Source organism: Nelumbo nucifera, chromosome 6 (assembly GCF_055504915.1).
Source record: "Nelumbo nucifera cultivar China Antique chromosome 6, China Antique-T2T, whole genome shotgun sequence".
Classification (NCBI taxonomy): domain Eukaryota; kingdom Viridiplantae; phylum Streptophyta; class Magnoliopsida; order Proteales; family Nelumbonaceae; genus Nelumbo; species Nelumbo nucifera.
Window position 1 is genome coordinate 16,285,653 of NC_142654.1, and position 24,422 is coordinate 16,310,074.

Here is a 24,422-nt window from a genome sequence, read left to right on the forward strand (position 1 = left end):
GGTCTTTCTAGTTTACAAGTGTTGTCCTTGTGAGCAAGAAACATTGGGTAAAAGAAATTCAAATTTCAAATCAAAAGGGGATGATCTAAGAAATAGTAGCTACATGAATTCTGGTTTTGCCATTCCGATGTTTGAAAAATCTATAGGTGAATTAAAATAATCAAATGGAGGCATGTTGACCGATAAGGGAAGGATATTGATGTTAGAGACCGGATAGGGCATCATTTCAACCACCAAGTAAAGATTAAAATATCAACACGACACGTCTAATGGGGCATATTAGCATATCGTATTGGTATTAGATTGCACTGACACGGGATACATTGGAGTGCAGGTGTATGAAGTTCGGCTTTCATCATGGCAAAGTCCGTATGAGCAGTCTTTATATCCTTGCATTGAGAATATCTCCATACTTATGTGTTTTATTTCATGAGGAGATATTTCCAATATGTATCCTGCTAGTCAATACACCTCACTATAAAAAGGAGGAATGGTGTAAATTGAACCCAGGTTGGTTAATGCCAAAAAGAGCAAGTACCTTTAATCACAAAATCACTTCTTATTTCATGTCAATAAATGTAAGGAACTAATTTTTATTAAAACTAATGTCTACATGCAAACAAAAAAAAATAACATACATTTATTTTCAACAACTCCAACTACAAATTAAAAAGAACAATATTTAAAATTAGTATTTTATAAATTAATAGAATAAATAATTTATAAAATCCACATATATATATATATATATCAAAAATTGAATTTTAATTTAAAAAAGTTATACAAATAAAATATTAATAATAGAGTAATTATATTAATACTTAAAACTGATAAATTTGCACATAATATATATATATATATATCTTAAAATTTTCATTAATTATTAATTAACATTTTAATTTGCATTAAATAACAATGTATTTATTATTTATAAAAACGAAAATATTTTCTGCAAAGTATTTGAAAATATAATATAAATTGAATTGATCAAATCCATTAATCTACATTTTATATAAAAAATCATTTTTTAATTTAGAAATTATATAAAAATAAAATACTAATAATAGAATAATTATTTTAGTAATTAAAATTTATGAATTTTCATATGATATGCATCTTCAAAATTTGAATAGATTTGATATATTTTAAGTTAAGATCAGATATTTTTATAAATTATTAATTGATATTTTAATTTACATTTTATAATAACATATTTATTGTTTACAAAAATAAAAATATTGTTTACCAAACATTTAAGAATTAATTTTTAGTTGAATTTTTTGTTAATGCTAGAAAATAAAAATAGTAAAAATAGAAAAATGATATAATAATTCAAACATAATAGTTGTATATGTTTTATGCCTTATACTTCAACAAATAATAAAATAATATTGGATTTTTGCATGTATTAATTTATAAAAATCTATATAATATGTGCCTTGGACTCTTGATTGATGCATTATTAATAAAATTGAATAATATCTATGTCCTGATATATTAATTATAATATATTTCTTCCTATATATCATTTGCATATACAATTCCTATGTATTTATACATTATTTATAGTTATTTTTACATTAAATTTAATGTTATTAATATATTTACAGAATTTGTATGCATTTCCTTAACGTATCTAAGTGTTTACATATTTTTCGTTTGCATCCATGTGTTTTTCAAACGTATTCGTTTTCGTATCCATGTCTAAATTATCCGATACGATACCCGATATTAATACTTTGATCAGTGCCACCAAGTAGAAAACAGCATGCGGCCCCAGTCAAGTACAAAGTGAAAAATTGCTAACAAGAAAGAATAGGGAGGAAGTTTGGTATCAGAACGTTCGACTGAAAGGAAATCAAGCCCAATAAGTAAACTAAGCTGAATAAAGAAGCCACCCAATGTATTATTCACTTCACAATTGCCCTATCAAAGATCGACGTCTATTTACTCTTCTGTTCCTTGCCTGACTTGAGTGATAGAGATTCCACCTTAATCCGGGTCTCTGACATTTTCTGTGCCTGTAGGTTACTAGAGCCTTAGATCTTCCAAATCCATCGTTGTCTTGTTGGAGATCTTGGCAGCAACAAGTGCAATTCTTGATGTAGCAAATAGTTCGAATCTAACTTCAAAGGCAATTTGATTGAATGTGGAAATGGTATACTGCAATTGCTAAGTTTGTTAATGGGAGATGTTATTAATAGTTCAATAATCTAACCCACATCAATTCAAGCTGAGTTGGTGAGGACGCAAGTTCGATTCAACCAGTTAGGAAATGGAATTACCATTTACAGATGAAGTTGAATTAAGAGATGGAAAGGCATATAACCAAAGCGACAGTATCGAAGGCAGAGATGAGAATCTTCCCTAAATCAATGGTGTTTAGAGACTAGGGAGTTGGATTATAGTAACAAAAGTGGGGTTTGCTATCACAAAGCCAATATTTTGAAAAGGAAGCAGTGGAAGTGATTCAATTAACAATAATACTACTGGATATATGAACTTAAGGAGAAGACACTGCAACACCATTCCCATCACCTGAATGCATATCATAATATGGTATTGGTGGAAGGCAACACCATTCACAAAACTTGAGGAAGTATCCACGTGGAAAATGTCAAAACTCCTTAGCATCAAAAGATTATTTTGGGGGTTTTGGTGTAAGGTTGGGAATTAGGAACTCAGCATATATAATCCACTTCCTCTACCTACTCTTAATGCATTTTTATCAGCAAAGTCAACCCCAAGAAAAATTAGGATATCTGATCCAACATTTTACTTTTGGCGTTTGGATAATGATCATGTTAGTTTGTAATTTGTCGATATTAACCACCTTTGGTAAATTTACACTTGGCATTTGACAAAAGGAATGATATACAGGAAAGGCTTGTGACCCCCTTCACAGTTAACCTACACAAAGGAACAAGCAGATATAGATATCATGATATTCATGGATGGGTTTGTAATACCATGAATGTCCCCTAACAATGTGAACCTTCTCTTGGCAACCTTGGACCGGTAACACCATACCTCAAAAGCCTCTGTCAGATCTGGGTTATTGAATGTACTCGCACCCCAGCCATTCGCTCAAGATTTCTGCCTGGTCCCCCGATGGCAATGCAAGTATGATTGAGACAAATGCTGATTCTAGGCTCTGCCATAATTCACCATCTACCGTAATTGATGGGATATCTTCACCATTGTTTCCACTGGAATCAAAGAAAGGTTTTGTCCCCCTTACAAATGGAAGCCATACCTTCACCACCTGAAGCCATTTTGCTGCTACTAAGATCAAATTGCCATATGCAATTGCCTCTAAAACCTTAGCTGCAACTTCAATAACCATCAACTTGGTCTCAGGTATGTCCTCATTTGGGCTTGCATCTTCTACTGCCTTGATGATCTTCTCTGATGATCCCATCCAACTCTGAACAAATTCCTTCATGGATTCCATCTTAGACAAAATACGGCAGGCCTATGCCAGATTTGATAAAAGTGATTGCAGTACCAGTATCTTCCCTGCCCCGTGTACCAACTCCTTGGGCTCACATAACAAAGATTGTACGAGATCATAGGATCTGGTCAATAAATTGTTCATACAACCCTTCACCTCAGATTGTATCTCATCATCGACTGTTAGCAGAGGCACATCATCATCCTCAGTGAGCATATACTCAAGCTGCTCTTGGGCTGAACACTTGAGATCATTCATAGATTGAGGAGGTGACGATGTAGCAAACCGGATAGCAGAGAGAAAAGTTCCTTTGATAGCTATTGGATCAACAGGTTGGAGACAGGAAAGTATTGATTGAGCATCTTCTGAACCCAAGTTTGATATAATTTTTAGAATCTCCTCCTCCTCAGCCTCCTCCCATGGAACTGCTTCAAGGTAGTTTACACAGGCACAGAATATCCCTTGGCAACCGAGCTTGTTCGACACTTGAAGAATGCCAATGGCATTCCTAACACCATTCCAGTAGTCAGGAACTAGACCATCTGTAATGACATAGAGAAGGCGTAAGGTACTGACATGATAGTTGAAATCAGATTCTTGACAGTACACCTCAACACAGTTACGAGAGTCCAGGATCTGGCATGTGGGCCAATTCTCAGAGAGGCGGTGAGCGAAGTACTTGCATTTCTGTACAAGAATTTTTGTGTGACAGTAGAACCACTCATCTCTACCTTCATGGGTCCGCAGCCTCACTATAACATCACTGGTTGAGTGGTCGCAAATCCGTCCTTGGACCTGTACTTCTTTATCCTGCAATAATAATGCAAGTTCCTCACGTGAAACTAGAAAGTAGCTATTGAATAACTAGCATACAGGCAGAATGGTTTAAATGAAAACAGCAGAAATAAAACGTAACTACTTTACAACTGACTTTTTTTTTGGTGCTTTACAACTGACAAATCAACATACACTTGGGGGACAAAAGACAACCATCTTCCATTTCCTTGCCTCCAAAGTTCAGGAATTAGTGGTTCTCACAAGAACTGAATACATCTGGCCTCGTTAATACTAACAAAGTTGTATATAATGGTATTCCTAAGAACTTTGCCAAAAGGCAGCAGCTCACAAGGAAGAAAACTGAACTATTTTTTGTGGGTGGGTGGGAAGCAACAAGTACAAGTGATGAGAGATTTTCCCAATCAAGATGACAAGATCATTGTTGAAATTTCAGAACTCTAATTAAAAAAGAAAAAAAGAATATGCAGAAGAGTTTTGCTTTTCCATGTGGCAAGGAGCTCTAGACTGAAATTTTCCAGTGAACAGAAATGATGGAAATTGTTGAAATGAAATGAGACTATGAGAGTGATTGAGTGAAGGGAATATTCATCCATGTAATATTTTATTAAAATCATGGGTAGATGGGTCATTTTATGTATCTTTATTTCAAATGATTTAAAGCTTAAAGAAGTGGGGCAATATGGTTCCCCCCTTCCTTTCCATAACCTTTCTTCCTTCACTTGTTTTCTCATCTTTTATCATTAGATCTCCATTATAGCAAAAAAAGTTCATATCAGAACATTATTGGAGATCCAAATTAATAAATAAAAGGAGTGGAGCATTACTGTAATTACAGGCCAGTTGCTCCTTTGCCTTGAGAAGTTTGATGTTCTTCTCTTGATTAATGAAATAGTTTCAGTTGTTGCTTATCAAAAAAGAATTACGTGATTGAGATCCAAATCAGTTTTCCATAAGAAGCTCATTGCGCAAAAGGTTCAGACCTAATATCACAACCATCACTTTATACTGTATGCATTTGGGCAGTAGAATAGCTCTACAACATGTAAGAAAGTATAATAAGTGAATAACTATTCTTAAATCAAACAGTCAGACCATGATGCTTTTGTAGGCATATCCTAGATGGGACCCATTAACATATTTAAGTTCTGAGGTCCAGATGGCCAGATCACAATTCTAGGTCCTACCCACACTTTGAAATTCAAATACCAACCTAAACACAGATAAACACACAAATTAGCATACGGTAGGAAGTGCCCATCTAAGTGGACATTCAAAATTTTGGGAAGCCACCCCCCCGGGTCAGCCCTAGCAACTAGAATATGGTAATCATGAAATCAAGCATGTAATTTTTTGGTGTGTTGTCCCCTGCATTTGGATCTCAATCTCATATGGGATATCATTTTTCACTATCATTAATGCTGTTCTTTTTATTTTTGTTGTTCATCCGGGAAAAAAAGGTCTCATAATCTGGTCATCTGACATATATAACCCCAACCCCATCTTTTTGTGAAAAGGTAAAGTATTTCAATTAATCCTGCAATAAATTTGATCTGATATAACCTTAAGTAGATCAGTAGATGACTTCTTGTCTCCACATTTCTATTGCACAGAACACCTCTCATTCAGCATTTTTCCCCAAACCCAGTAAACAAGCTCACAATGAATCAGTAGATGACTTGTGGTCTCCACACTTCTATTGCATAGAACACACCTCTAATTCAGCACCTGTATACCTCTTCTGACTAAGTTATTTTCTTGTAAGGATTTTATCCAGGACTGCAGACCAGACAAAGAAAGCCAATTTAGGTGGTGCATACCTAACCCAGATCCAATTACTTGGGAAACTAGAGACTTCCTCCCTTGTCGGATTGTTGTAAAAGGATTTAATAGAGAAATCACCTGAATTCTCAAAAATCCACTTCCTTTTGTCTTTCCATGCTCCATGAATCCTAACATTATATAGTGTTTGTAACAGATTAATTAAAGAATTGACCTCCCAATCATTCAGGTTCCTCCAGAATTGAGGATTCCATAAACAACCCCCGTTGTATCCATATAGTCTGCCACTGTTGCATGCTTGTCCATAGCAATCTAAAGAGATCAGGATACCTGTCCATAAGCCAAAGCATTGACACCTCCAAGGTGTGTATGCCTCAAGTGCAAGAGGTGTACACCTCATACACCTTTTTCATGAAGCATGCTAGAGGCATACGCCTCATGCACCTCATACAAAAAGACAAAAAAAAAGATGAAAGAAAAAAGAAAAGAAAGAGAAGAGAAAGAAAAAGAAAGAAAAAAGAGAAAGAAAGAAAAGAAAAGAAAAGGGAAGCAAAGAGAATGGGAAAGAAAGTTTCAGCTAGTGTTATGCATCTTCATTCTTCTTAATATAAAAGATTTTTATTAAAAATAAAGAAAAATGAGATCCTCCTTCCTCTTCTTCCTCCCCATCCCCCTTCTCTTAAGGCTTGCACCTCCTTGTGTTTGAGAAGCTTACACCTCTTACATTCTGAACTACGCCTCACACATCCAGGTTGTGGAACTCCTCATGTCACGCCTCCGCATTTTAAAACGTTGCCTTTGACCATTACCAAATTCATACTTTATTTCCTACAAGATGTGGGTGAACTTTTTGAATTGCCTTCCAAATTGAACAGCCATAGGAAGATCTTATATTTTCTATCTCCCATTCTCTGCTACTAGAGCCATACTTGGAAATGATTAGCCTTCTCCATAGACTGTTTGGCTGCTCATTGAACCTCCACTGCCACTTTCCTAGCAAGGCAGTACTGACTTCCTTTAGTCTTCTAATCCCCAGGCCCTCTTGAGCTTTGGATATGCAAACTATCTTCCAATTCAACAAATGACATTTGGCTTCCTCCTTACACCTCTTCCACAAGAAATCTCTCATCTTCTCTTCCAAAACCATAGCTGTTCTCGCTGGGATTGGGAATAAAGACATGTAATAAAGTGGTAAAGAAGAAAGTACACTTTTTATTAGAGTGACTTTACTCCCTTTAGACAAGCATTTTGTCTTCCAAGATGCCAACCTTTTATTAACATTTTCAATGATAGACTTCCAAATAACTTTTGATAAATACACAATAAAACTCAGCACAACAATAGGTTTATGGGCTGCAAGTGGTAAATCATATAAATGCAAAAAAAAGATCTTAATGTTTTAAATTGTTTAAAAAAAAAAACTTATAATGGATAGGAATTTTAGACATGGCCCAGAAGCTGGGCATTCTATTTTTTTTTCCTGATGAGAACAAAAGGAATTGAGGTTATGAATGAAAGTGGGCAAGCGGTGGTTAACCACAACAGTGGACTTTGATTTGGACCTCTTGTAACAATTCTATATGATTTTATTCATGTCATCCTTCAAATATAAAAATAAAAAAAAAAATGTGGGCAAGTGGGAGGGCTGCCAGAAAGACATGATACAGGAAGAGCTTTGACAAATCAAAATCCCATGTGAACTTTGACAAATACCACTTGATGTCTTTCCAGCATCATAGTCGAAGCCTATTTACAATACTATGAAGAAAAGGACAAGTCCATGCTAACATCAAGAAGCTCAAATGTTTCTGCTATTCATCTTTCCCAACCCCCCGTTTTCGTTATTTATTTTATACCATCAGTTTCTGTTTTACTTGTTCTCTCTGAACAACTGTCACCTCTCAAACAGTGATTTAACCCCAACATTTCTCTTCTATTGTTTTCTCTCTTTTTGCTTCAAATGCAATAATTTTAACAGTTTTATAGAAAACATCAATGCTAGAATCGAGTTAGCATAACCAAATACCCATTTCTACTCCTGTATTTCGAGCCTATAAGAACCCAATGTACTAAAAAGAATAAAACGAATCATCTTGGTCCTTAGGAAAATATCAGTAAAGTGCTTGAAGAACCATAACCGATTCCAAATCTTGAAGACAATAGAAGCCGTTCAAGTCTTTTAGACATAAATTTCTCACACCCCCCTTCTATTATTCTTCCACATTCATACTTTACTTAACCAGTCGATGGGTTTCAAGACTGTTGATTCAAGTGGTCTATGGAATCCTAATTTGTTAAGGGAATCTTTATTTCATCCCAGAAAGAAAGAACAAACCCTAGATGGCTCGAATCAATCAGACTAGGAGGTCCAGGACAAAAGGGGAAGATCCATAAAGAAATAAAGATGTCGGAATCTTAAACATATGGCGTAATACTTTAACCACAGAAGCAACAGAATCCGAAATAAAATACCATACAGGAGAAAGATCGAAAGCATTACCACCATCTCCTTCCTCCTCTCTGTGTTTCAGTCCGCCCACAGTGCAATGTCGATGAGAACAGTAAAGCAGTCTCTCTTGAGCGAGCACGGATCCGCTGCTGCCGTGCCGACTTCAGCAGTAAAACACGGTGCAGAACTCTCGGACTTCGCCTATTCGCGCGCGCGCGCTCTCTCTCTCTCTCCTTCAGTACTAGATTGTATCTAAACCGTCCAGATTGAATTTCAGGTTGGGTCAGTAAATGCTTAGGGTTAATGCGTGGGTCATTTTGAGTCATTCTAAAATATAAATAAAATTAAAAAAATAAAAAATACATGAAAAATACTAAAATTAAAGAAATTAATCTTAAAATTTCAAAAATAAACTAAACATTTAACAATTTAAAGAGTTCGAGTAAAGATTAAAGAGTGGAAACTTTTAATAATCTTTACTATTTTTAAAAGTACGAATAGTTTCCCTTTCTAGAATTTTCATTAGACAGGTTCTTCTCTTAAATGTCTATGTATATAAAGGGTATATATGTAATTTAATCTCTCACATATATATAATTTAATCTCCCACAACTCCAATTCATAAGCTCGCATTTTTTCTATCCCAGCCAACGAGAATCAAACACGTAGCTCTCCTCCCATTACATATCAAACTATCGGAGTCCAGACATAACGGCAGTTTGGACTCAAAAAAAACACATGAAATTCAATTAACCCTCTTCTTTTCTTGTCCCTTCTCTCTTCTCTTCTCCAAGACCAAGACCTGACTACACATTTTGTTGTTTATAACGCGAGCTGAACTTCCATTCACGTTGTAACACGTCTTTCTTTTGGGAAGCGTGTAAAGGTAACAAGAAGTGGGTTAATACTCCTGTTACTCATTTTTTTGAAACAAAAAAACTGAAAAAAGCATTTTTCGATAAAATCCTCTATATATTTTGTCCTTTTTGTCTGTGTTTTGGGGATAAAGAACAATGAAGAGAGCATCTCAATGGGTAGAAAATTAAATGAAATTTGGAATGGGCAATGGAAGAAAACTTGAAGGACAGTGGTAGAAAAGAAGGTTTTTGGCAAGTCCTAATACCCTTTATTCTTCAGATGGAAGACATAGATTGATTACTCTCTCTCTTCCCCCCCCCCCCCCCCCCCCCCCCCCCCCCCCTCTCTCTCTCTCTATGTTCTTGGGTGAAACTTATTTTTTGAATGGGTTTTAGACTTTTAGGGTGAAAGGTTTTGAACAGGGTAAAATTTCATTAATAGTTGCTTGAGCAAAAAACTTCTATGAGATTTTGAACAAAGTAAAACTTCTACGAGATTTCAGAGATCTTCAAACACAACCAAAGCCTTCATGTATAATTTATACGAGTATAGGGGCTTGTTTTAAGCAAGACAGACAACAAACTACCAGGGATTATGGAATGGCGTGATATTGTTTAATACGGTCTGATTAATACCGTATAAGAAATCTGAAGCCTCTATGTGATTTTAGAGATATTCAAAGACATTTGAAGCCTCTATGCTCAATTATTAAGGTATAGGGGCTTATTTCAAGAAAGAGGCATAATAAACTATCAAAATTTATAAGGTTGGTGTCATATTGTTTAATATAGTCTAATTAATACCGTATAAGAGATCTATGTGATTTTAGAGACATCAAAGGCATTCAAAGCCTCCATGCTCAAATATTAAGGTATATGTGTTTATTTTGAGTGAGCCAAAACAACCATTGTTTGTGGGAAATAGGAATACTCTCTATTTGTCTTTTTTGTTCGTGCCGCTGGGAGGAAGATTTTGAACAATAGAGAGGGACCAGCTTCTCAATGGGTAGATAAAATAATTGGAGAAACAAATACCTGAGCAATAAAGGAATTCAAGAATGTTGGAAGAAAAGCGTTTCAATAGGTTCTATGTTCTCTCTGTTCATGGAATGGAAGACATGAACTAGTTGTTTTCTCTCTTTGAGCTTTTGGATGTGGGCGGAAGGTTTTGGACAAGGTAAAATTTCAGACTTTTAGGGTGTGGGTTAAATGATGATTTTTTTTTTTTTTGTTTGAGAAAAATAAGAGAGAAATAACAAGAGTATTAACCCACCTCCCGTTACTTTTACACGTCTCCCCAAAAGAGCAACGTGTTACAACTAGGATGGAAGTTCAGCTCGTATTGTAAGTTGTAACAACAAAATGTGTAACCCATTCGGTCTCCTCTTCTCCTCCCTCCCACCGCCCCTATATAGTACCGAACCCCCTTGTAGTTGTAAGCAGAGAGACCATTGACCATCACCAACTCTCTCTCTCTCTCTCTCTTTGATATTTTTCTCACATAACGTTAACGGTAGTTAAAACCCATCATCTTAACAAACCTAATATTCCTCTTCATCTGCTCTCTCTGCTTTTCTGACACGAAAAACAAAAAAAAAAAATAAATAAATGGAGAAAATAATATTTCTCTTAATTATGAATTCAATAGATTACAATCTATTTATAATAAAGCTAGGGATACAACCAGAGAACAGGTCGACAACCTAAATTAAAATACAAAAAGGAAAGAAATAAGATATATACAACTAATTGGAGTGGAACTATATCTCCTAAAATTAAGAGGATAATGATATTAGTTTTGATAGAACTATCTCTCCTAAAGATAAAGATAGAATGATGGAATATGCTAACATTCACCCTCAAACTCAATGATTAACCCATATGTATAACAAGGCGAATAAGCAGCAAACGTTGAATGCGTAAATGATTGAATGTTAACAAGTAACGAGTAACCACGCAAGCGTGCCTTCACAATACCAAAGTCTCTTTCTTTCCCAAGGCCTCACTGGTCAAAGCCCATGATCCTACAAGTCTCCGCTAATGGGGTTGCCAAATGTCAATGCAATTAAAAGCTGATGATGCCCGGGCCCTTCAAATCCCCATACCATGCAATTAAAAGCTGTTTTCTGTTTCAACTTTCAAATCCGAGGTTGGTGTTTGGATTCCAAACAATATACGTTTGTTTGAATTTGGATTCCAAATCCCATCCAATTAACGATATATATATGATTTCAATTTGTTTATAATTGGATCCACCTCGATCCCATCTAATCCCATTATAAATACTTAAACATATATGATGTGATGCTACTCTATACAAAAATTAATAACTCACATGTATTCATAAGTTGGTTTGAATGTTGTGTATGGACAATATTAATAATTATCATGTTTACCAAAAAAGCCATAGTTTTAAGTTTCCTAAAAGATTTCTTTCAACTATTTTATTCGTGATGCGCAATACCAAATTATTTCTAGTTTATTTTATTGATTATATATAATATGTATTCTCATTATTTTTAGTTTAAGTTGTTAATGGGTATATAATATATGGCAATCCAATATGGGTTTGTAGATAACATTCATTTCAAATCCTAGTGCATCGATGTAAAATTGAAATAAGTCACCACCAAGATAAATTTAGGATTTAAGATTTAGGGTTTAGGCTTATTTCACAAATGTAACTTTTCACAAATGTCTGGAGGTGTGACAAGAGTTGGCCAGATATCAGGTAGGTAGGTAGGTAGATAGGAGAGAGAGATGGTAGTCAACCAATTGGGTTGTTCAAGTATGTATTCTATGAGAATATTATATAATATGAAAACTTTGGGATATTTTATTTCTTAATATGTTTTTTATATATTAAAGATATTTTTTCATACATTCACATAGAAACATAGTTTTTCAATCGCCATTGACCTGAATGGTCAGACCATTCGGCCCAGAACCGTCTAGGCAACTGATTTTGTTTTACCTCAAACCTAGTTTTTGGATATTTACCATGAGGAGTCGGGGAAAATTTGCAAAAACATGAAACTTTTTGAAAAAAGGCCCCTCCAAGGTAATAACCTTGTAGAGTAGGGGTAAAGATCCAAAAATTGGATACTGTTGAAAAAAGTATCCTTCTAGGTAAAAACCTTGTGGAGTCAAGGTAAATTGGCGAAAACTATATACTTTTTGAAAAAATGCCCCTCCTACATAAAAACCATGTAGTGTTGGTGTAAATTTGTGAAAACTGGATACTTTTCAAAAAAGGCCCCTCCTATGTATTGCACTGGGTGTCAGTTTATACCTTTTTGGTTTAGGGTAAAAAGGCCCCTCCTACGAGGAACCTTTATTTATTTTAAGTAAATTTATTTTTCAAATAAATATTATTATCTAAAAAAAATCAGGGATTTGGAAATGGAACCTTTATTTTTAACAAATGTATTCCCATTTGTGAAAACTGACACCCAAAACTGCATAAAACGATGTAGTGTCAGTTTCCTCCAGTTTCAAAAAGTATCTTCTCTGATGATCCCACCCAACTCTGAACAAATTCCTTCATTGTTTCCATCTTAGACTCAGTTGCCTAGATAGTTCTCGAGTCGAATGGCCTGACCATCCGGGTCAACGGTAGTTGGAAAACTATGTTTCTATGTGAATGCATGAAAAATATCTTTAATATATAAAAGCATATTAAAAAATAAATCATCCCAATGTTTTCATATTATATAATATTCTCATATAATACATACTTAAACAACCCAATTGGTTGACTGCCATCTCTCTCTCTCTCTCTTTCTCTCTCTCTCTCTCTTTCTCTCTCTCTCTCTCTCCTACCTACCTACCTACCTGATATCTGGCCAACTCTTGTCACACCTCCAAACATTTGTGAAAAGTCGCATTTGTGAAAGCTGGACATTTGTGAAATAAGCTTAAACCCTAAACCCTAAACCCAAAATTTACCTTGGTGGTGGTTTATTTCAATTTTACATCGATGCATTTGGATTTGAAATGAATGTTATCTATAAATTAGACCCAGATTGGATTGCCATATATTTTATACCCATTAACAACTTAAACTAAAAATAATGAGAATACATATTATATATAATCAATAAAATAAACTAGAAATAATTTGGTATTGTGCATCACGAATAAAATAGTTGAAAGAAATCTTTTAGGAAACTTATAACTATGGCTTTTTTGGTAAACATGATAGTTATTAATATTGTACATACACAACATTCAAACCAACTTATGAATACATGTGAGTTATTAATTTTTGTATAGAGTAGCATCACATCATATATGTTTAAGTATCTATAATGGGATTAGATGGTTTATACTAGCCAAATCTAGAGAATGCATGCAAGGAGGAAAAAAAGACAAAGGTATGTATCATAAATTATCAAAATGCATTGCCTTGTATTTTCACTATTTAGCAGTGATATATATGTACCTTATAAATCTGGTTGGGCAACATCCATTTGAATTGAGTAAATCCAAGCTCAATTGGGTCATAGGCATGGTAATGCTTGAAGTCAAGTTTGAGAGAGAGAGTTTAGCTAATTAATGAATAGCACCAAATTATTTTAACTGAGCTTGGACTTTCAATGTGGAAACACATTTACCTAGGAAAAACTTACCCAGTTAATTGCATTTTCTACCGTATAAACATACGAATAAATGCATGTTCATTTATTTTGATAAAAATAAAAACTTACCCAGTTAATTGCATTTTCTACCGTATAAACATACGAATAAATGCATGTTCATTTATTTTGATAAAAATGCATGTTTAATGCCTCGTTCCTGAATAAATAATGCATGAATAGAGGATTTAGGGAATTTGTTATAGAAAATACACCAACCAACATAGTTCTTAGGCTGTTGAGGTGCCAACGACCGACAGGTGTCTAATCCAACCAAATATCGTTTCCTATTCATCGTCATCAACATCTTTTGAGCTAGCCTTGTGCCAAGTATTTGGGATTGGCTATATGAATAATCCTTTTTCACCATTTAATTCTGTCATATCCATCTTATGACTTCCACTCAAGTCCCTTTCAGTCTACCTCTGGCTCTTAGCCCTTTCAATTTGTAAATTGTAATAGATTGTTTTTTCTAATAATTGCATCTTGGGCAGGTTGGATTGGGTTGAGGGTCAACTTAGACCTATCCAAAGATGCAAATTTTGAACTTGAGCTTAACCCAACCCGAGCTCAAGTTTGAGTTATTCAATCCAGGCCCATCTTAAGATTAAACCCAACATAACTTGGACTGGGCTTGGGCTTGGGTTGGCTCTAATTATGCTTGAGTAGGTTGGTCAAGTTTAAAATAACATACAAATATATTTTTGTACAGCCATCTTTTACTAAGCTTCATAGCCCAACTTAGAAATAGAATGAGTTAAAAATATCTAACAGTTGATGATGAGAGACAATCTAAGGTGAAGGGTTGTATGAAGAATTTATTGACCAGATTCTATGATCTCGTACAATCTTTGTTATGTGAGCCCAAGGAGTTGGTAGACGGGGCAGGGAAAATACTGATACTGCAATCACTTTTATCAGATCTGGCATGGGCCTGCCGTATTTTGTCTAAGATGGAATCCATGATGGAATTTGTTCAGAGTTGGGTGGGATCATCAGAGAAGATCATCAAGGCAGTAGAAGATGCAAGCCCAAATGAGGACATACTTGAGACCAAGTTGAAGGTTATTGAAGTTGCAGCTAAGGTTTTAGAGGCAATTGCATATGGCAATGTGATCTTACCAGCAGCAAAGCGGCTTCAGGTGGTGAAGTTATGGCTTCCATTTGTAAGGGGGATAAAACCTTTATTTGACTCCATTGGAAACAATGGTGAAGATATCCCACCAATTACGGTAGATGGTGAATTATGGCAGAGCCTAGAATCAGCATTTGTCTCAATCATACTTGCATTGCCATCGGGGGACCAGGCAGAAATCTTGAGCGAATGGCTGGGGTGCGAGTACATTCAATACCCAGACCTGACAGAGGCTTTTGAGGTATGGTGTTACAGGTCCAAGGTTGCCAAGAGAAGGTTCACATTGTTGGGGGACATTCATGGTATTACAAACTCATCCATGACTCTATCATGATATCTATATCTGCTTGTTCCTTTGTGTAGATTAACTGTGAAGAGGGTCACAAGCCTTTCCTGTAAATCATTCCTTTTGTCAAATGCCAAGTGTAAATTTATCAAAGGTGGTTAATATTGACAAATTACAACTTAACATGATCATTATCCAATCGCCAAAAGTAAACTGTTGGATCAGATATCCTAATTTTTCTTGGGGCCGACTTTGTGATAAAAATGCATTTAGAGTAGGGAGAGGAAGTGGATTATATATGCTGAGTTCCTAATTCCCAACCTTACACCAAAATCCCCAAAATAATTTTTTGATGCTAAGGAGTTTTGACATTGCTCACGTGGATACTTCCTCAAGTTTGAATATTTGCCTTCCACCAATACCATATTTTGATATGCATTCAGATGATGGGAATGGTGTTGCTATAATCCAACTCCCCAGTCTCCAAACACCATTGGTTTAGGGACGAATCTCATCTCTGCCTCCGATACTGTCGCCTTGGTTAATTGCCTTTCCATCTCTTAATTCAACCTCATTTGTAAACGGTAATTCCAGTTCCCAACTGGTTGAGTCGGACTTGCGTCCTCACCAACTCGGCTTGAATTGATGTGGGTTAGATTATTGAACTATTAATAACATCTCCCATTAACAAACTCAGCAATTGCAGTATACCATTTCCACATTCAGTCAAGTTGCCTTTGGAGTTAGATTCGAACTATTTGCTACATCAAGAATTGCACTTGTTGCTGCCAAGATCTCAAACAAGACAACAAGGGATTTGGAGGATCTAGGGCTCTAGCAACGTACAAGCACAGAAAACGTTAGAGACCCGGATTAGGATGGAATCTCTCTCACTCAAGTCAGACAAGGAACAGAAGAGTAGAGAGACGCCGATCTTTGATAGGTTAATTTTGAAGTGAATAATACATTGGGTGGAGTGCCTTTATATGGGGTGCACGTGGGAGTGTTGCAGGAAGAGTTGGGCTTCTTTATTCAGCTTGGTTTACTTATTGGGCTTGATTTCCTTTCAGCCGAACATTCTTTCTTGTTAGCAATTTTTTCACTTTGTATTTGACTGGGAGGAAGTTTGGTGTCAGAACATTCGGCTGAAAGGAAATCAAGCCCAATAAGTAAACCAAGCTGAATAAAGAAGCCTAGCTCTTCCAGCAGCACTCCCCTGCGCACCCCATATAAAGGCACACCTTTGATCATATTAAGTTGTAATTTGTCAATATTAACCACCTTTGATAAATTTACACTTGGCATTTGACAAAAGGAATGATTTACAGGAAAGGCTTGTGACCCTCTTCACAATTAATCTACACAAAGGAACAAGCAGATATAGATATCATGATAGAGTCATGGATGAGTTTGTAATACCATGAATGTCCCCCAACAATGTGAACCTCCTCTTGGCAACCTTGGACCTGTAACACCATACCTCAAAAGCCTCTGTCAGGTCTGGGTATTGAATGTACTCGCACCCCAGCCATTCGCTCAAGATTTCTGCCTGGTCCCCCGATGGCAATGCAAGTATGATTGAGACAAATGCTGATTCTAGGCTCTGCCATAATTCACCATCTACCGTAATTGGTGGGATATCTTCACCATTGTTTCCAATGGAGTCAAATAAAGGTTTTATCCCCCTTACAAATGGAAGCCATAACTTCACCACCTGAAGCCGCTTTGCTGCTGGTAAGATCACATTGCCATATGCAATTGCCTCTAAAACTTTAATTGCAACTTCAATAACCTTCAACTTGGTCTCAAGTATGTCCTCATTTGGGCTTGCATCTTCTATTGCCTTTATGATCTTCTCTGATGATCCCACCCAACTCTGAACAAATTCCATCATTGATTCCATCTTAGACAAAATACGGCAGGCCCATGCCAGATCTGATAAAAGTGATTGCAGTATCAGTATCTTCCCTGCCCCATGTACCAACTCCTTGGGCTCACATAACAAAGATTGTACGAGATCATAGAATCTGGTCAATAAATTCTTCATACAACCCTTCACCTCAGATTGTATCTCATCATCAACTGTTAGCAGAGGCACATCATCATCCTCAGTGAGCATATACTCAAGCTGCTCTTGGGCTGAACACTTGAGATCATTCATAGATTGAGGAGGTGACGATGTGGCAAACCGGATAGCAGAGAGAAAAATTCCTCTGACAGCTATTGGATCAACAGGTTGGAGACGGGCAAGTATTGATTGAGCATCTTCTGAACCCAAGTTTGGTATACTTTTTAGAATCTCCTCCTCCTCAGCCTCCTCCCATGGAACTGCTTCAAGGTAGTTTACACAGGCACGGAATATCTCTTGGCAACCGAGCTTGATCGACACTTGAAGAATGCCAATGGCATTCCTAACACCATTCCAGTAGTCAGGAACTAGACCATCTGTAATGACATAGAGAAGGCGCAAGGTACTGACATGATAGTTGAAATCAGATTCTTGACAGTACACCTCAACACAGTTACGAGAGTCCAGGATCTGGCATGTGGGCCAATTCTCAGAGAGGCGGTCAGCGAAGTACTTGCATTTCTGTACAAGAATTTCTGTGTGACAGTAGAACCACTCATCTCTACCTTCATGGGTCCGCAGCCTCACTATAACATCACTAGTTGAGCGGTCGCCAATTCGTCTTTGGACCTGTACTTTATCCTGCAATAATAATGCAAGTTCCTCACGTGAAACTAGAAAGTAGCTATTGAATAACTAGCATACAGGCAGAATGGTTTAAATGAAAACAGCAGAAATAAAACGTAACTACTTTACAATTGACTTTTTTTTTGGTGCTTTACAACTGACAATTCAAAATACACTTGGGGGGCAAAAGACAACCATCTTCCATTTCCTTGCCTCCAAAGTTCAGGAATTAGTGGTTCTCACAAGAACTGAATACATCTGGCCTCGTTAATACTAACAAAGTTGTATATAATGGTATTCCTAAGAACTTTGCCAAAAGGCAGCTCACAAGGAAGAAAACTGAACTTTTTTTTTGTGGGTGGGTGGGAAGCAACAAGTACCGGTGATGAGAGATTTTTCCAATCAAGATGACAAGATCATTGTTGAAATTTCAGAACTCTAATTAAAAAAGGAAAAAAAGAATATGCATAAGAGTTTTGCTTTTCCATGTGGCAAGGAGCTCAAGACTGAAATTTTCCAGTGAACAGAAATGATGGAAATTGTTGAAATGAAATGAGACTATGAGAGTGATTGAGTGAAGGGAATATTCATCCATGTAATATTTTATTAAAATCATGGGTAGATGGGTCATTTTATGTATCTTTATTTCAAATGATATAAAGCTTAAAGAAGTGGGGCACCATATGGTTCCCCTCTTCCTTTCCAAAACCTTTCTTCCTTCACTTGTTTTCTCATCTTTTATCATTAGATCTCCATTATAGCAATAAAAGTTCATATCAGAAAATTATTGGAGATCCAAATTAATAAACAAAAGGAGTGGAGCATTACTGTAATTACAGGCCAGTTGCTCCTTTGCCTTGAGAAGTTTGATGTTCTTCTCTTGATTAATGAAATAGTTTCAGTTGTTGCTTATCAAAAGTGAACTACGTGATTGAGATCCAAATCAGTTTTCCATAAGAAGCTCATTGCGCAAAAGGTTCAGACCTAATATCACAACCATCACTTTATACTGTATGCATTTGGGCAGTAGAATAGCTCTACAACATGTAAGAAAGTATAATAAGTGAATAACTATTCTTAAATCAAACAGTCAGACCATGCTGCTTTTGTAGGCATATCCTAGATGGGACCCATCAACATATTTAAGTTCTGAGGTCCAGATGGCCAGATCACAATTCTAGGTCCTACCCACTTTGAAATTCAAATGCCAACACAAACACAGATATAAACACAAATTAGCATACGGTAGCAAGTGCCCATCTAAGTGGACATTCAAAGTTAGCATATGGTAGCAAGTGCCCATCTCATATGGGATACCATTTTTCACTATCATTAATGCTGTTCTTTTTATTTTTGTTGTTCATCCAGGAAAAAAAGGTCTCATAATCTGGTCATCTGACATATATAACCCCAACCTCATCTTTTTGTGAAAAGGTAAAGTATTTCAATTAATCCTTTACCTTTTCAAAAAAAAAAGTATTTCAATTAATCCTGCAATAAATTTGATCTGATATAACCTTAAGTAGATCAGTAGATGACTTCTTGTCTCCACATTTCTATTGCACAGAACACCTCTCATTCAGCATTTTTCCCCAAACCCAGTAAACTAGCTCACAATGAATCAGTAGATGACTTGTGATCTCCACACTTCTATTGCACAGAACACACCTCTAATTCAGCACCTGTATACCTCTTCTGACTAAGTTATTTTCTTGTAAGCATTTTATCCAGGACTGCAGACCAGACAAAGAAAGCCAATTTAGGCGGTGCATACCTAACCCAGATCCTATTACTTGGGAAATTAGAGACTTTCTCCCTTGTCAGATTGTTGTAAAAAGATTTAATAGAGAAATCACCTGAATTCTCAAAAATCCACTTCCTTTTGTCTTTCCATGCTCCATGAATCCTAACAATATATAGTGTTTGTAACAGATTAATTAAAGAATTGACCTCCCAATCATTCAGGTTCCTCCAGAATTGAGGATTCCATACACAACCCCCATTCTACCTATCCATATAGTCTGCCACTGTTGCATGCTCGTCCATAGCAATCTCAAAGAGATCAAGATACCTGTCCTTAAGAGGGTCCATTGCTACACCATTGATCTCTAGAAAAATACCCTTTGACCAGTGTTTTAAAAGGCATGGGAGGCATACGCACCTCCAGGAAGGGCGCCCCTAAAATGCCCTGAGGCATAAGCCAAAGCATTGATACCTACAAGGTGTACATGCCTCAAGTGCAAGAGGTGTACACCTCATACGCCTTTTTCATGAAGCATGCTAGAGGCATACGCCTCATGCACCTCATACAAAAAGACAAAAAAAAAGATGAAAGAAAAAAGAAAAGAAAGAGAAGAGAAAGAAAAAGAAAGAAAAAAGAGAAAGAAAGAAAAGAAAAGGGAAGCAAAGAGAAGGGGAAAGAAAGTTTCAGCTAGTGTTATGCATCTTCATTCTTCTTAATATAAAAGATTTTTATTAAAAATAAAGAAAAATGAGATCCTCCTTCCTCTTCTTCCTCGTTCCCACCCCCCCATCCCCCTTCTCTTAAGGCTTGCACCTCCTTGTGCTTGGGAGGCTTACACCTCTTACATTCTGAACTACGCCTCACACATCCAGGTAGTGGAACTCCTCATGTCACACCTCCGCGTTTTAAAACGTTGCCTTTGACCATTACCAACTTCATACTTTATTTCCTACAAGAAATGTGGGTGATTTTTTGAATTGCCTTCCAAATTGAACAGCCATAGGAAGATCTTATATTCTCTATCTCCCACTCTCAGCTACTAGAGCCATACTTGGAAATGATTAGCCTTCTCCATAGACTGTTTGGCTGCTCATTGAACCTCCACTGCCACTTTCCTAGCAAGGCAGTATCGACTTCCTTTAGTCTTCTAATCCCCAGGCCCTCTTGAGCTTTGGATATGCAAACTATCTTCCAATTCAACAAATGACATTTGGCTTCCTCCTTACACCTCTTCCACAAGAAGTCTCTCATCTTCTCTTCCAAAACCATATCTTTTCTCGCTGGGATTGGGAATAAAGACATGTAGTAAAGTGGTAAAGAAGAAAGAACACTTTTTATTAGAGTGACTTTACTCCCTTTAGACAAGTATTTTGTCTTCCAAGATGCCAACCTTTTATTAACATTTTCAATGATAGACTCCCAAATAACTTTCGATAAATACACGATAAAACTCAGCACATCAGTAGGTTTATGGGCTGCAAGTGGTAAATCATATAAATGGAAAAGAAAGATCTTAATGTTTTGAATTGTTTAAAAAGAATAAAAACTTATAATGGATAGGAATTCTAGACAAGGCCCAGAAGCTGGGCATTCTATTTTTTTTCCTGATGAGGCCAAAAGGAATTGAGGTTATGAATGAAAGTGGGCAAGTGGTGGTTAACCACAGCAGTGGACTTTGATTTGGACCTCTTGTAACAATTCTCTATGATTTTATTCATGTCATCCTTCAAAACATAAAAATTAAAAAAGAAAATGTGGGCAAGTGGGAGGGCTGCCAGAAAGACATGATACAGGAAGAGCTTTGACAAATCAAAATCCCATGTGAACTTTTACAAATACCACTTGATGTCTTTCCAGCATCATAGTCGAACCCTATTTACAATACTATGAAGAAAAGAACAAGTCCATGCTAACATCAAGAAGCTCAAATGTTTCTGCTATTCATCTTTCCCAACCGCCCGTTTTCGTTCTTTATTTTATACCATAAATTTCTGTTTTACTTGTTCTCTCTGAACAACTGTCACCTCTCAAACAGTGATTTAACCCCAACATTTCTCTTCTATTGTTTTCCCTCTTTTTGCTTCAAATTCAATAATTTTAACAGTTTAGGCCATAGCTAGAGTCAAGTTAGCATAACCAAATACCCATTTCTACTCCTGTATTTCGAGCCTTTAGGAACCCAATGTACTAAAAAGAATAAAACGAATCATCTTAGTCCTTAGGAAAGCATCAGTAAAGTAAAGTGCTTGAAGAACCATAACCGATTCCAATCTTGAAGACAATAGAAGCCGCTCAAGTCTTTTAGACATAAATTTCTCACACCCCCTTCTATTATTCTTCCACATTCATACTTTACTTAACCAGTCGATGGGTTTCAAGACTGTTGATTCAAGTGGGCTATGGAATCCTAATTTTTTAAGGGAATCTTTATTTTATCCCAGAAAGAAAGAACAAACCCTAGATGGCTCGAATCAATCAGACCAGGAGTCCAGGACAAAAGGGGAAGATCCATAAAGAAATAAAGATGTCGGAATCTTACATATGGCGTAATACTTTAACCACAGAAGCAACAGAATCCGAAATAAAATAAAATAAAATAAAATACCATACAGGAGAAAGATCGAAAGCATTACCACCATCTCCTTCCTCCTCTCTGTGTTTCAGTCCGCCCACAGTGCAATGTCGTTGAGAACAGTAAAGCAGTCTCTCTGGAGCGAGCACGGATCCGCTGCTGCCGTGTCGACTTCAGCACTAAAGCACGGTGCAGAACTCTCGGACTACGCCTGCTCGCAAGCGCGCTTTCTCTCTCTCTCTCTCTCCTCCTGTACTAGATTTGTATCTAAACCGTCCAGAGTTGTCTGTGGGGTAACAACGACTGTCGACCGATACCACAGCCGGATCTGGTTTCATTATAACTTGCCGCGTGTATAATATATTTAGAGAGAGAGTACATCCACATCTCGGATCCCACGGTTAGACTTGGCAATTGGGTTGGCTGGCTCTGGTTCGGGTTGGATCAAAATACCTCGCATTGATTTCAGTCCGATTGAATTTCAGGTTGTGTCAGTAAATGCCAGACCTTAATCGTAAATGTTCGGGTTAGGATCGATCCATGGGTTATTTTGAGTCATTTTAAAATATAAATAAAATTAAAAAATGCATGAAAAATATTAAAATTAAAAGAATTAATCTTAAAATTCTAAAAATAAAATAAAATAATTAAGCATTTAACAATATAAAAAGTACATAATAAAGAGTAAAGATTAAAGAGTGGAAACTTCTAATAATCTATACTAGAATTTTTATTAGACAGGTTCTACCCTTACATGTCTAAGTATATAGAGAGTATATATGTAATTTAATCTCTCACATATATATAATTTAATCTCCCACAACCCCAGTTCACGAGCTTGCATCATCTGTTCCCTAGGGACAGAAAATTTTCTATCCCAACCAACGAGAATCAAACACGTTGCTCTCCTCCCATCAAAAAAGTACATGAAATTCAATTAACCCTCTTCTTTTCTTGTTCCCTCTCTCTTCTCTTCTCCACACATTTTGTTGTTATAATACGAGCTGAACTTCCATCCATGTTGTAACACGTCTCTCTTTATGGAATCGTGAAATGGTAACAAGAGGTGGGTTAATATTCCTGTTACTCATTTCTTTTCAAACAAAAAAACTGAAAAAAGCATTTTTCGACAAATCCTCTGTATTTTTTGTCCTTTCTGTCTGTGTTTTGGGGATAGAGAACAATGAAGAGAGCATCTAAATGGGTAGAAAATTAAATGAACTTTGGAGTGGGCAATGGAAGAAAACTTGAAGGACAGTGGTAGAAAAGAAGGTTTTTGGCAAGTCTTATACCCTTTATTCTTCATGAAAGACATAGACTGATTACTCTCTCTTTCTCTCGGTTCTTGGGTGAATGGATTTAAATAGGGTGAAACTTATTTTTTGAATGGATTTTAGACTTTTAGGATGAAAGGTTTTGAACAGGGTAAAATTTCATAAATAGATGATTGAGCAAGAAACTTCTATGCGATTTTGAACAGGGTAAAACTTCTATGAGATTTCAGAGATCTTCAAAGACAACCAAAGCCTTCATGTATAATTTATACGAGTATAGGGGCTTGTTTTAAGTAAGAAAGACAGCAAACTATCAGGGATTATGGAATTGGCGTGATATTGTTTAATACGGTATAAGAAATTTGAAGCCTCTATGATATTCAAATACATTTGAAGCCTCTATGCTCAATTATTAAGGTATAGGGGTTTATTTCGAGAAAGAGGCATAATAAACTATCAAAATTTATAAGGTTGGTGTCATATTGTTTAATATAGTCTAATTAATACCGTATAAGAAATCTATGTGATTTTAGAGACATCAAAGGCATCCAAAGCCTCCATGCTCAAATATTAAGGTATATGAGTTTATTTTGAGTGAGCCATCCAAAGCCGCAACTCAAACATCATCCAGGACAATCAGCTGGGCCGACTTCCTTACCACCTCGAATGGAACAACGGCACTTCCTTCTACTACACCTCAAACTCTTTCAAGGTGTGCAAGACTCAACATTTTCAAGTGGGG

General features: G+C 36.3%; 1 protein-coding gene and 2 pseudogenes across 2 annotated transcripts; 1 reads left to right on the forward strand and 2 right to left on the reverse strand.

Annotated features, from left to right (window-relative positions):
• Positions 1–2,803: 2,803 nt before the first annotated feature.
• LOC148790625 (BTB/POZ domain-containing protein At3g05675-like) lies at positions 2,804–8,807 on the reverse strand (annotated as a pseudogene). Its single transcript, XR_016077890.1, has 2 exons — positions 8,532–8,807; positions 2,804–4,264 (listed from the first exon to the last, which is right to left on the reverse strand). The product of XR_016077890.1 is annotated as a BTB/POZ domain-containing protein At3g05675-like (transcript).
• A 5,575-nt stretch (positions 8,808–14,382) lies between these two features.
• On the forward strand, positions 14,383–15,567 carry LOC148790626 (BTB/POZ domain-containing protein At3g05675 pseudogene; annotated as a pseudogene).
• Positions 15,568–16,677: 1,110 nt separating this feature from the next.
• On the reverse strand, positions 16,678–22,714 carry LOC104590338 (BTB/POZ domain-containing protein At3g05675). Its single transcript, XM_019196461.2, has 2 exons — positions 22,468–22,714; positions 16,678–18,105 (listed from the first exon to the last, which is right to left on the reverse strand). The coding sequence occupies exons 1-2, from the start codon at positions 22,471–22,473 to the stop codon at positions 16,783–16,785; spliced, it is 1,329 nt and encodes a 442-aa protein (XP_019052006.2). The 5' UTR covers positions 22,474–22,714; the 3' UTR covers positions 16,678–16,782.
• Between the last annotated feature and the right edge of the window lie 1,708 nt (positions 22,715–24,422).